The sequence below is a fragment of the Tyto alba genome, unplaced genomic scaffold (assembly GCF_018691265.1).
Source record: "Tyto alba isolate M040663 unplaced genomic scaffold, T.alba_DEE_v4.0 Super-Scaffold_21, whole genome shotgun sequence".
Lineage (NCBI taxonomy): Eukaryota > Metazoa > Chordata > Aves > Strigiformes > Tytonidae > Tyto > Tyto alba.
This window is the reverse complement of record NW_024881295.1, coordinates 10870207-10882710: the sequence shown is the minus strand read 5'-3', so window position 1 is coordinate 10882710 and position 12504 is coordinate 10870207. Positions and strand designations below refer to the sequence as shown.

Here is a 12504-nt window from a genome sequence, read left to right as displayed (position 1 = left end):
TACTTCCTATGGACAAATCTAGTTCAGTAAGAGCTTGCTCTGCACTTTCTGGCCAAGTTGTGAATGAAGGCTTTTTACCTGGGGAGTGAAAGAAAGACTCCATGTTATGACATTTTGTAACAAACACTAGCCACAACTTAGTCCTGTGGAACGTCTTGAAGATTTGAGCAGTGGACACCAGAGAAACACAGTCTCTCAGCCATAAGCAGCAATTCAGTAGGGACAAGTAACCAGAGATATCCCAGTCAGTGTCTGAGTATTTTCTATTAAATTGAAAACCAATTATTTGACTCACCCATTCCGTAGTAGTACTATTTCAGTAGAAAAAAGCCAAATAGAAATAGGCCACGTGTTTATGTCAATGAGAAGCCAGCAATGCTCGGTGTGTCTGAGGATCTGAGGTGGCCTAGTTGTGCATATAGAGCATTACTCTCTGATCATTAAACTTCCAGAAAACAGTTAAAAGGTGGAGGCACTGCAAATTAAGAAGGAATTGTTATATACAAAAACCTACTTAAGATACACAGGGCTCGAGTCTTCAATCTCCTACAATGCTGGGTCAATGCTTTTACACAGTATAAAGGTTACTCTACTTTTACACTCAGCAGAACTTTTTTTTTTTTTTCAGTTTTGCTTTATTTGCTTGTTCTATCTGTCCCTTAATACCCATACACGAACACCAATAACACCTTATTCAAGCCCACTACAAACAAGACCAAAATTTTGGATTCAGTGTATGGGGGAAATACCCATTTTCAGTGACAAGGACAAGAGGCACTTAATGGAGCACAGACTTTGGCCCAAGGAATGTTTTCCTCAGTGAATTCACTGCGGGAAACCGCAGAGTAAACTCAAGCCCAAGTAAAATCTGTATCTTGCTGAAATCGTTCTCTTTAGGGCCCACAACCAGTTTGACTGCTGTACACCAAAGAATCCCAGTTAGCGCTCAAGCAAGCAACTAACATTGTGCCACCAGCACTGAAGAGCCTTCCTTCAGCATCACAGATCAGCCTGTAAAATGGGTTCCCGATAGTTAACACTGCCCTTATGCATAAATTAAAACTACAGAGCAGCCCAAACTTTGCATGCTTTCCTCCATTTCCTCGGTAGTAGTGATCCCTCCCAACAGCCACACTTCACCTAGTTCCTGTCTCTCAAGTTTTAGTGGTCAAAAACTAAGCCTATTTAATATGCAAAACTATTAAAAGAGTTCACTTTGTGCAAGCCAAATACTGGCACAAAGTATTTATTTTTAGCTGGGTTGTTAATCTCAGAAAGAGGTATGCATTTGAACAAGTCAAAAGCCTTTAAGAACTCTTAAGTATTCTGTATCAAGTGCTTTCAGACCTGGGGAAAGCAAAATCATCACAATACATGCTAACAGTGCAGTTAGAAACAAACTTTATTGTTGCAATTTGAAATTATTTACACAATATAAATCTCTTTGAAAGGTACATCATTTAATCAGTGGTAGAAGGCCTTATAATAGCTTCAATAACATTTAGTTGAAAAGAAATACAATTCACTCCGATGGATAAATGATGCATCTAATTCCACAACATACAAGAAGGATCATGGGACTTTTGGGGGGGATGACAGTGCTGGAAGGTGATAAAGGTTTATTTGGAAATTGAGCTTCTTTTATTCACAGGACATAAATGGGACTTGTGTTTAAAAGAACACTGAAAAATATGCAGTAACAAAAAACCACAAAATGGCATATATCCCTAATATGCTATGGCCCTGTTTCTGCAAGTATCTAAAGGTTTTTAGACAGCTGGACTAAGAGGCTTGAGACAGAACCAATGAATCTAAGTCATATTTAAGATTGGATACATTCTCAGTGCTGAGACTATTCAAAGCACTTGTGTACAAAGCAGCATTATTAACTACCACAGACTGCATCTGAGATACAAAATATTAAAAGAAACATTTCTAGGAAAAAACAAAAACCAAAACAAAAAAAAAACCCTTCACACTGAAGACTTGGACACCTACCATTTTTTAAAAACACTTAAGAACTACTACTACCAAAGCTGAGAAACATATACTTTTTTCCAGTTCACGCTGCATTTTATGGCATTGTATACATTTTTCTTGTTTCTTTTACATGGTCTTTTTCACCTTGTTTTTTGCATGGGGAAAAAAAAACCTTAACACAGAAAAAACAGTTGCAATACCACAAAAATAGGCTGGTGCAGTACCTGAAGTTATTTCAGCGTTTATTTTCAAAGTTTGTTAGATTTCAAGTAATTTGCTTTCTAAATGTTCACACAACTTTTAATTTCCACCAAGTTTTCTCTGTCATTTCTCTGTAAACATCAAATCAAACATATTTGGGAACCCCATTAGGTTCCACAACATAGGGAACCTGAGACAGCAGCTCAACAATTTTAGAAGGCTTCAAAAACAGCTAATATAAAAATCGTGAACCAGAAGTTTGGTAATCTGGTGAAGTATGGCCACCTGTTCTAAGATCATAACAGGCTTCAGGGCCATTCCAGTCAGTTTTCTGACATTTCACAATAATAATAAAACCATTAAATAAAGGACTTGTGCAGACTACCACTTACACTATTAAATAAACAGAAAATCCCAACACACACTTAAGTGTTGCAGATTAATCAACTGCATGGGGTTGTTTTGGGGTTTAATAATCTTTTGAAATGTTTCTTCTCTCTTCCCCAGGCTGACTCATTTCCTAATCACAGGAAATTAATCTCTACAGATCAGATCAATTGCAAAAGTCACTTTTGGAAATAAAAAAATTAAAAAACCAAACAATGCTTTTTCCAGTGTCTCACCACATCATTATGACAGAGCACCTCCATACACCCAGCACATGCAAACGTTTCACACATTTTCCTTTCCACTCCAGAGGTCTAAGTGCCACAAATTTAGCTTTCTTCCAATATGTCCCAACTGCTGCTGAAAGCCTCTTTCTTAAAAGTTGTGTGGTTGGCTAACAGAACACCTACCTTGCTCAAGACCAAAGGCCATGGCTGTTTGTGTCTTTCACAACGAATGAAAACAATCAGCTTGCAGTCCACAGTAATAAAAAGAGGGGAAGAGCATCAGCTGCAAAACTGCTCAACATCAGCCTTGCTTTGTGTCAAGGTCTGATCAAATGCTTTCTGTTCTACTACCATTCCAACCAGCCTGGTGTGGAAAAGATGATACGAGACAGTTGCTAATTCCAGTAGTTTAGTAATCTACCACACCTTACAATGCATCCAAGAGCACTAAACAATACAAAAACAAAGAATAGACAGGAACCTCAAACGCAGATGGGTAAAACGTGGTCAACCTCCTCGGCAAACAACAGGAAGGACTACCCCAAGCAAGAGATGATATTCCACTGGGCTACAGAACAAAGTTTTGTTTAATCAGAAAGTTACCCAAATTTGTTTTAATGTTTGTTTTTTTTTTTTTTTTGTAGAAGTAACAAAATAGTATTTTGTGAGATTCTGTTAGCTACCAAAGACTTTTAAAAAAACCTGAACTTCATTTTGAAACAAACTTTACAATTTGCTCTTGTCCTTAACCATTGTCCAATACCTTGCTACATCAAAAGCTTAAGCATGAGTTTCCACATGTACAATTTCCTTTTACTTATATTTACTGAGCCCATCCCTCCTCTTTACTAACACAGCTTTGATAAACTCAGTTCCCAGGACTCTTCTAACTTCAAGTGTCAACACTGATAACCATGCATACCTTTCATCCAGTGCAGGTAAAGCTGACAGGATGTACAACCTGTATCAAGATCAATTTGTCAGATGGACAATGAGATTTGCACACCAGTATTTTCCAGCAGTTATTAAACACCGCAGTGACAGGAATAAACTAACAGCTTGAAGGACACTATGGAATTCAAAACAGACAGCAAAAGGCAACAGTAATGAAATATAGTCAAGCATTTGGGGAAAACTATGCTTCATTACATCTATGCTTCCAAGATTAAAAGCCTCTTCAGAAAGGGACTTCCTACTTAAAAAAATTCTGATGAGCAGTTATGTACTGACATAACAGACCACGATTTTAGTGAAAAAGGAAACTGTGATAATTAAGTATGGAAAGGAATCTTTTCTATTCATGTTTCCCCTACTGAAGTACAGTTGTGGGCACGGGGGGGGGGGGGGGGGGGGGGGGGGCGGGGAGAGAGAATGGCACACAGGGAAAATACCTCAGGTAAATTTCAAATAGTCTGATGGGGCTACTAGTAGTTCTAGTGTTGGAAAATGACTGGCAGAACTATTTTAGTGATTTGGGCATTTAGCATAAGCATTTACAAGTTAGCATCTAATTCTATTATAAGGCTATATCCACGAAAAACATTTAAGTTGGGGGACTTCTATCACAACTAACTCAATTGCTGTCACCGTGGGAACGCACACTTTAAGAGTACTTCAATTCAACATGCTTATGTTTAGAAGTCACCAGCATTCAAGAATGTATAGGAATTTCTTGGAAATTTAAATAAACAATTTTAACAGCTTTCCCTATGCCACAGGTACCACATGTACCTCTGACACAGTCTGCCCTATTATTAGAATACACTTTCTCTTCATTTTAGTACTGTAAAAATTCCTTTATTCCCAGAATCATTCCCAAGAGCAAGATGCCAAAAAAGCTAACAGGAAAAAAACACTGGATGCCCAAGGCTATAAATGGGTACCTTAACATAAAACTATTATGATTTGTTACAGGTCAATTTAACAAAAGAAGTCTGCACACAGTTAGATTTCTTCTTTACATCAAAATTTCTACAAAATAGGAGAGAATACAATGCAATACACAAGTCCATAAATGCAAGATACAATACAATTCACACTAATTTACAAATGGTTATTTACACTGTTGTATATACACATACAGTCAGACCTGGTTAATGCAAATTTGGTAAGTCTTTTTAAAATTCAAATCAAGAAGTATAAATGAAGGAATTAAAAATTATGTGAAAAGAGACTAGTTATCATTCAGAAATCTTTCATGCTTAGGTGACCTAAGAAATTAGGCAGGAATTAGCCAGATCTGACTGCAGAAATGAGAAGAAAAATTCACACTATTCTGCTTTACAAAAGCAACCAGGCCACTATGGTCTATTGACTTGATGCTATTTATGCAAGAATGCCATTACTAATAATCCTCTTTATATTTACAATATAGGTTTAGCTACAGTAAGAATTATTAATTTTGGCATTCATGCCCTTAGCTTAACATAAAGGCAACAGAGTATCTTCTTGGCAAGTCACAGTCAAAACTACTACAGGATGTTTCTAGAGCTCAGTCATTTTTTGTCCTCTTTCAAATACCTTAACATTGCTAATAAAGAGACTGAGATAAATTAATTGAAACAAGTACATGTTCTCTAGTACCTAACTTACATTCAGAATGTCCTGTATTCACAGTTTCAAGCTACCTTATAATCTGCAATGCTATTGCAAACTACTGCTTCAAACTTAACACATCTGTAGATATTCCTTAGCAAGTCAGAATATCGGAATGCTACTGGCTCAAACGGACATGGAACAAGGCTCAAGGTAACTGGCATTTCATTTTGGAAAATGTTTTACAGTATTTCCTCAGAACTTATCAGGATTTGTTTTAATCTGTGCTTGTCTTGAAAGAAAGCTGATGCAAAGCAGCATTTAAGTGTGTAAAATGAATTTCAACATGCAAAATGAAAGCCTCTACCAGTACTGCAAAGTCAACCACCGTAACCTGTGATAATCCTTGTGCTTCTTCGAAGTGGCTCAGGAAAAGCTTGCAGTATTTACTATCTGCTTCAAAGTGCTTTTATGGGATTCAGTGGAACGTCAATCCACAAGAATGAGATTGAGCTGCACTCATGAAGAGCTTTGGTTCTGCAGAAGCAAGCTTCCACTCCTACAGTTATTGCTACTTGAACTATACAAACAAAAATATTACTGAAGAAGAAATACACTAACTCCAAACTTAAATAGTACTGGTACCTGAAAAGGGAATGTGTTTTGCCAACTGTTGGGAAAGTTAGGATCTCTCAAGTGTTGGGTTTCCCAAGACCAAGTGAACTTCACAGTTTTTTTCAAATATTTCACAAATACAAACCAACACTGCCAGATATAAAGCCACCTCTTGAAGAAAATAGTAGTAAGAGTTCAAAAACCTTCATCCATCTTGCTTCCAAGCAGATCTTGCTGAACTCAAAGGGACTACCAAGACAGCAGGATGTTATTCAACATATGTCAATAATGTCAACAGGGAAAAAGTACAGAAAATTAAAGTCTTCAGTGCTTTTATGAGCTCTAGCAACATCCTTGATAACTGCTACAAAGGAAAATATAAATGTCTATTTTAGCTATTTGTTTTTATTTAACTACCAAGAAAATTTGTCCAGTAAAATAGCCTCCAGATAACAAATGCTAACGGAAATGGTTACCTAATTTCAAGTTACAAAAAAATCCCAGTTCTCCCATTTTTATCAGTATTTTTAAGGTTTTGACTGAAGGAATTTTTTTTTTTTAAATTGGAAACATTCAGAGATGAATATAAACAAATTAAGAAGGAAAAAAAATCCCAAACCTTGCTTTTGTAAAATAACAGAATGCCATTCAAAATGGTCTTTCAAGGTGAAAATTTTTCATTCACATCAATTTTCTTTGTCCTGAATCAATCCAAGCTTTTGTAAAGCACATATGTATATATATGTGTACATATGCATACACATATATACACATACACACACAGCTGTGTGCCATAAAGCAATTTTGAATAAATATCTTTGCTGGAGTCTGTACAACAGACTCCCCACAATATTTACTCTTCAGGTAAGTTTGTGTTTGCGCGCATACATGCACACACACAGACTTTGTATGTGTGGGCACTTATGTGACCAAAGTGCAAAGTTTTTCAGAGTATAATCAGAGTTGAGCACATGCCTGCCCAACTCCACACTGCATTGTTGGGTTTTATTTTTCTGTTGTGGGTTTCTTCCCCTCCCACCCCCGTTTAGATTTAAAGCCTCTTTTCCATGCAAGCTTATGCATTGTTTTTCTAAGTAAACATTTTCTTTTCAATTCACATTTTGTAATCCAGACCATTCTTGGTATAATAGCTTTAAGAAATAAGAAAACTGTGTGATGATCAAAGCCCCATTGTTCAAGTCGTATACTTTTCCATATTATCCTTCAAACTGGAGACCTTGAAAAGTAATTTGCTGCCACAGGAAGAAAGAGAGAGGGGAAAAAAAAACAACACCAAGCAAAAACAACAAAACAAACTATAAAATAAAATTTAAAAAAACCCAAACACATAAAACCAGACATACCAGAATCTGCAACTACAAGACCAAGCATTTAAGACTAGAATCCAAGGTTAGAAGATGACAAAGCAGAAAAATGTCAATAATTCACAAACTGTAAACCTAAGCGTCTTGCTCCCCAGTGCAACAGGATCTCTGTTCACTAATCTTCAATTCAATAATCCATTCTGCTAGATACTGCTGACGCACATCAAATATAGACACCAGAATAGTGTTCAAATTTAGAATCAAGTTTCAAAAAGGAATATAGATTTGGAATAGTGGTCTTTTGCTTTAAAAGTACACTAAATAAACAAGCAGCTTTCCCACAGAAGTTAGAGATGGTACATATCCTCAAAGAATGATGGCCACAGAAATTTCACATTTCTACAGCTTAACACATCAAGAAGGAAAAATCAAAACATTATTTATCTTTCCAGCAAGCTGGTTAATTCTTATACAAAACTGAAGTACCATCATATGGAAAGCTACCTTGTTCTTTTTTTAAAGAGATGGGGGAAAAAAAAAAAAAGATCATCCTAACCTTTTTCCCTAGTTACATCACACTGGTGTTCTCACAAGTCTATTATCACTCATTTTACTTGTATACATCTAAAAGGTTAATATTCTCTCATCATGTTTTCTTTAATATAAGTTAATGCAACTTCAATAAAATAAGTTGTTAAACAAATCCTTTGGAACAACTTCACTGTCTGAACTCAACTTTTACAGAAACTGATGAAAGCAGCAATGGAATCATGTTAAACTTATAATAAATAATTCACATACAACATATGTTAAATCACAAAGAAGGATTAAATTGCCATTTCTACAACTTTTTATAGGTTTAGCAAGTTTCTAATCTGTTTTATATCAACAGCAGTACGTATGCTCTTCATATTAAATTTAACATCGAAGGACTGTTTAGAGGCATTATTTATAAAGCAAGAACCACCAAGTGAGCATTATAGAACTTCAATAAATGTTTAGCTTTTTTTCCAGTATCTGTTCTCAGAAAAGATTCAGGGGTTGTCTATCCACTTGGTAAGTTTCTCCCTCTTCATTACTCAGGAAGAGTTAATGTCATGACCTCCAGCTTCATTTTGAAATACTGGTTAAACCGAACAATTGCATACCTGTTCAAAGGGAGAGAGAGATTTGAAGTTACGAGCAGGTAACGCCTTATATGAACACAGTCATGCTAGGTAGGACTAGTCATAAGCCCACCTACCCCAGCACCCCGTTTCCAACACCGACCCTTCGCAGATGTCAAAGGAAGACATTAAGAACACAGCAACCATATTATGGTACCTCCTTCACCACTACCACCCACCACTCCCAGCTTGCTACAGTTTGCAAAACAAACACTCTTCCAGGATTATCAGAGGTGGTGCTTTTGTGTTTAATAGTTCTTAATACTGTCCAACAACTGACAGCTACAATTCCAGAGAAATCTGATCCTGATCATTGAAAGAATGACATTTTATTCAAAACTGACAAGCTTGGGAGTTCTACCACCTGTGCTTTAACTTGTTTTTTTGTGCCATCTAGCGGTTACTAACAAGTACTTCTACTTGAGAGTAGTCACAAGAAGAAATCCACACTTGCCTCATTTACAAAATGACACAACTAAGCCTAGTGAACTGGCTTAGTCAGTGCAAAAAATTCTGAAGTGGCATCTTTTACCAAGCAAAATTATTAATTTTATCACCTCGCCAAGTCCTTTATGGAGAGATCAATTCCTCTGCTTGTTGCCATTAAAGACCAATTAAAAAAACGCCAGACACATATCTACCTGAAACAGAACACGACTGGCCAATGTATCAGGAAACAGAACTTAACATTCATTGACATTACAAAGACTCTTTAAAAATGATTAGGAATTTCCAAGATCAACACTCCATGCAGTAAGAAGTAAACAAGCTCTTTTACAAAAGAGCCCTGTTTCTTGACTCTTGCAGTTGGAAATGTAGGTCTTGCATCTGACAGATAGTATAACCATGCTGACCCAACTTGGCTTTTATGCCTTTGTCTCTCCAACAAAAAACACTAAATGTCCAAAACATTTATTCCTCTAGTTATCTTCCTTGCCTTGCTATACCATGCCTTTTAGCGAAGGACACATACTCATTTAGAGAACTTACAGCAACAAAAAGCACAGACAGCATTTACTGGCTTGTCTTCTCTTAAGAGTTATAATATGATCACACAGATTAGGTCTGTTGCTCAGACCTCAGTTTCTAATGTTTGGGCTGTTGGACTAGATGGCCCCCCAGGTCCCTTTCGGCCTCAAGTATTCTATGATTATGTGTAGCAAGCATACTTACCCTAGAAAATCAAAGTCAATGGTGGAATATTTGGCTTGAATTAGAGCCCACAGTCCCCAAAAGAAGTGGGAAGCCTGAAAGGAAGAAATTTTTTAGTGAAAGCTTAACATTCTATAAAATCAAACATGTAAACATATTCTCACACTGAGACAAAAAGTTATTTACAAAAGAACTCTCAAAACCCAATCTTTTTGTAAAGTTATTTAATATCTCTTTACTAAAGAGATTGGTAAACAAGTATTATAGAACTAATTACTGGCAATTGGAGAAATAAATCTACTGGGGCCTTCTGACTCTCCATGTGTTATTTTCAAGAAAAGTAATGTTGCATTTATGAAACAGGTCATCTACTAAGTAAACTGCTGTACAACTATATACACCATGTTAAAAAAATGCACAGAAATACAACTAATTTCTACTACTGCTAATCAAATACGTATTATTCTACATGTATTCAACTCCAGTGCAAATATGGAATTCCTTTTGAATCTTTGATTACAAGCTACTAGGCCATTATAACTACAACTCACATTCACTGCTGACTTGGATCTATGTAAGAGAACCTCTAACTCATCAGCATTTACACAAATTTCTCATCTGTTCCAAACTTACTTCCATTAAGACTCCATCTAAGTAGTCTGGAGGCCTATGTTCAGTTTCAGATTGAAACTATGGATTACATTAATGATACCATTGTTAGTATACTTCAAATGAATAAATACATGTAATGGCCATGAGCCTGATAGTCTCCCTGTGGAAGACATTTCTAGACCACCCAGGTTATAAACTATATACTTCAGACTTCTGTCCAGTAAGTAACTGCTTACATTAATTACCTAAATTACTTCCTGAAGTTTGAATGTAACACTTTACCATAAGTGTAGACACATGCATACAGACACGTCTGAAAACATCTTAAAATGGCAACTACTGTTATGTACGTGTGAATCTCCTGTACATCCAGTTTAGCTAACTTCATCTGATAGTGAGCGGTTTGGCATTTTACACCAGCATCCATAAACTTTATTTCATATTTTCTCTTACCAAAGCTTCCCACATTAACTGATACAAGAGTGTGTGGCAGTATTTGTGCATCATGTGTGGTCTATATGCAGGTCTTGAGCTGTTCTCTAAACAGAACTCTATCCTCTTAAACATTAGTGCGACCATAGTTTAAAACTGACAAAACAATGCTATATATTTTAAAACAGACCACCAGCCTACTTAATTGCAGATCTAACTTTCCTAAATGACCGGGACAGCGTAAGTTAATGTTAACTGCTGGATAAGAGATTTTAAATTAATAACAAACAAGCCAGTATTTTTAAGGGCTTGTTTATTAATCATCTTCCTAGAATGTGAACTGTATTGCCACACAGCAATTATTCCCTTTTGCCAGAAAACTGAAGGTATTACAGTAACAGAGGTATGCTTGGATTAGTCAGAAAGATGACTGAAATAAGGCCAAACTTGCTTCTTAGCCTTAGCCCTCTTATGAATAGTTTGGCATGATACTCTTCAGGAGAAAGTAAAATAAAGTTATCTAGCTATTGGGTAAAAGGCACTTTTGCAGTAACATTTTCTGTCACATCCTCTAGGTAAAACAAGATCAGGGCTAGTCAGAAAACTTAAAAATAATATGAACCTGTAAAGGATTTATGGAAATCCCAGAGAGATAAATCTTGGAAAAAAAGAGACAGAATCAAACTGCTCCTAATGGTATACATAATTGGGACATTCAAAGACTCAATGCCACACTTGTTTGACTTCTTATTCTACCTCCATGAATTATACTTGATGTTTTTTCCCCTGAAGGACAAGGCACCAAATCAGCACCAAAGCCAGATCAAAATTGAACACACTCCATCCTTTCAAAGGGAAAGAACAAAGAAGTAAAACTTTTACATCCAAACTCTATGAAAAACAGACCAACAGACAGGAGACAGCTTATGATGCACAAGACATAGGAAGAGCAGGGAGCAGACTCACACAGCCAGCCCTCACACTCTGCAACAAAGCAAAACTTCTGGGGAACCACAGGAGACTACATGTGCACTTTGCTACAATTTAAACCACTAAGGTGACAAAAAACAAACATGAAAGCAAATCTTTCCTGCCAATACACTGCAGACAAGGAAGGAGTTCAGGTAGTACTGAAAGTTTCTAGTGACTCAATTATGGAAAGGGGGGAGAGAGGAGAGCAGATTATTAAAAAAAAAAAAATCAAATTATCCTAGACTTACTCTAACAAAATTTTACCATCTTTTTTTTAAAAGGATTTTAAAGTCAGAAGATGTATAGGTCTTTATGAAGCAATACCTTGCTCTTCTGTCTTCTTACCATTATAAGTTCAACACAGACCCACCATAAAGGTCTAGCCAGCTCAAGAACTTGCCAGAACAATAAATAGCCAGTAGAAGTACTAGCTAAAAGCTCACCTCCTTGTTTTCTGATGCTGTCTCTTTCACTAGAAATACTCTACAGAGAACTTTTAACACACAACATAGCATAGAGCAGGCTAAGGAAGTTTTTCTTTCCATGCCGCAGCACTCAGTAAGAAACTCACAATCACATTTGTCCACAGAATGACAGGCTTCTCTATAGCACTTAATATATTCTAATCAAGTGTTTGTTATTTACCAGTGCAAACTGATTGACTTGGACATATAGAACTTCAACTTCTTTTTCACTGACTTCTGTGCCAAATCCTTTATATTCTTTGTAGGCCTCAAGGTAAGATCTCAGCCATTGTTCCTGTAATTTTCTGTTAGGATAAAGGCTGTAGTCTACCTCATTTACTCCTAGAAAAAGAAGAAAATACCTATTAAAACCTTACAGTGTCTAATAGAACCATTAGAATCACATTACTGGACTACTTTCTTCCCCTCTACCACC

The 12504-nt window shown here is 36.4% G+C and overlaps 1 protein-coding gene across 1 annotated transcript in view; it reads right to left on the bottom strand.

The window, feature by feature from the left end:
- Nucleotides 1–1384: 1384 nt before the first annotated feature.
- ETNK1 (ethanolamine kinase 1) overlaps nucleotides 1385–12504 on the bottom strand; it is a 33602-nt gene continuing 22482 nt past the window's right edge. The window contains exons 6-8 of the mRNA XM_042795211.1: nucleotides 12250–12410; nucleotides 9610–9683; nucleotides 1385–8418 (exon numbers count right to left, since the gene is read on the bottom strand). Of these exons, the coding sequence (XP_042651145.1) occupies nucleotides 8346–8418; nucleotides 9610–9683; nucleotides 12250–12410 (308 nt within the window). The 3' untranslated portion in view covers nucleotides 1385–8345. The remainder of the gene's footprint in view (nucleotides 8419–9609; nucleotides 9684–12249; nucleotides 12411–12504) is intronic.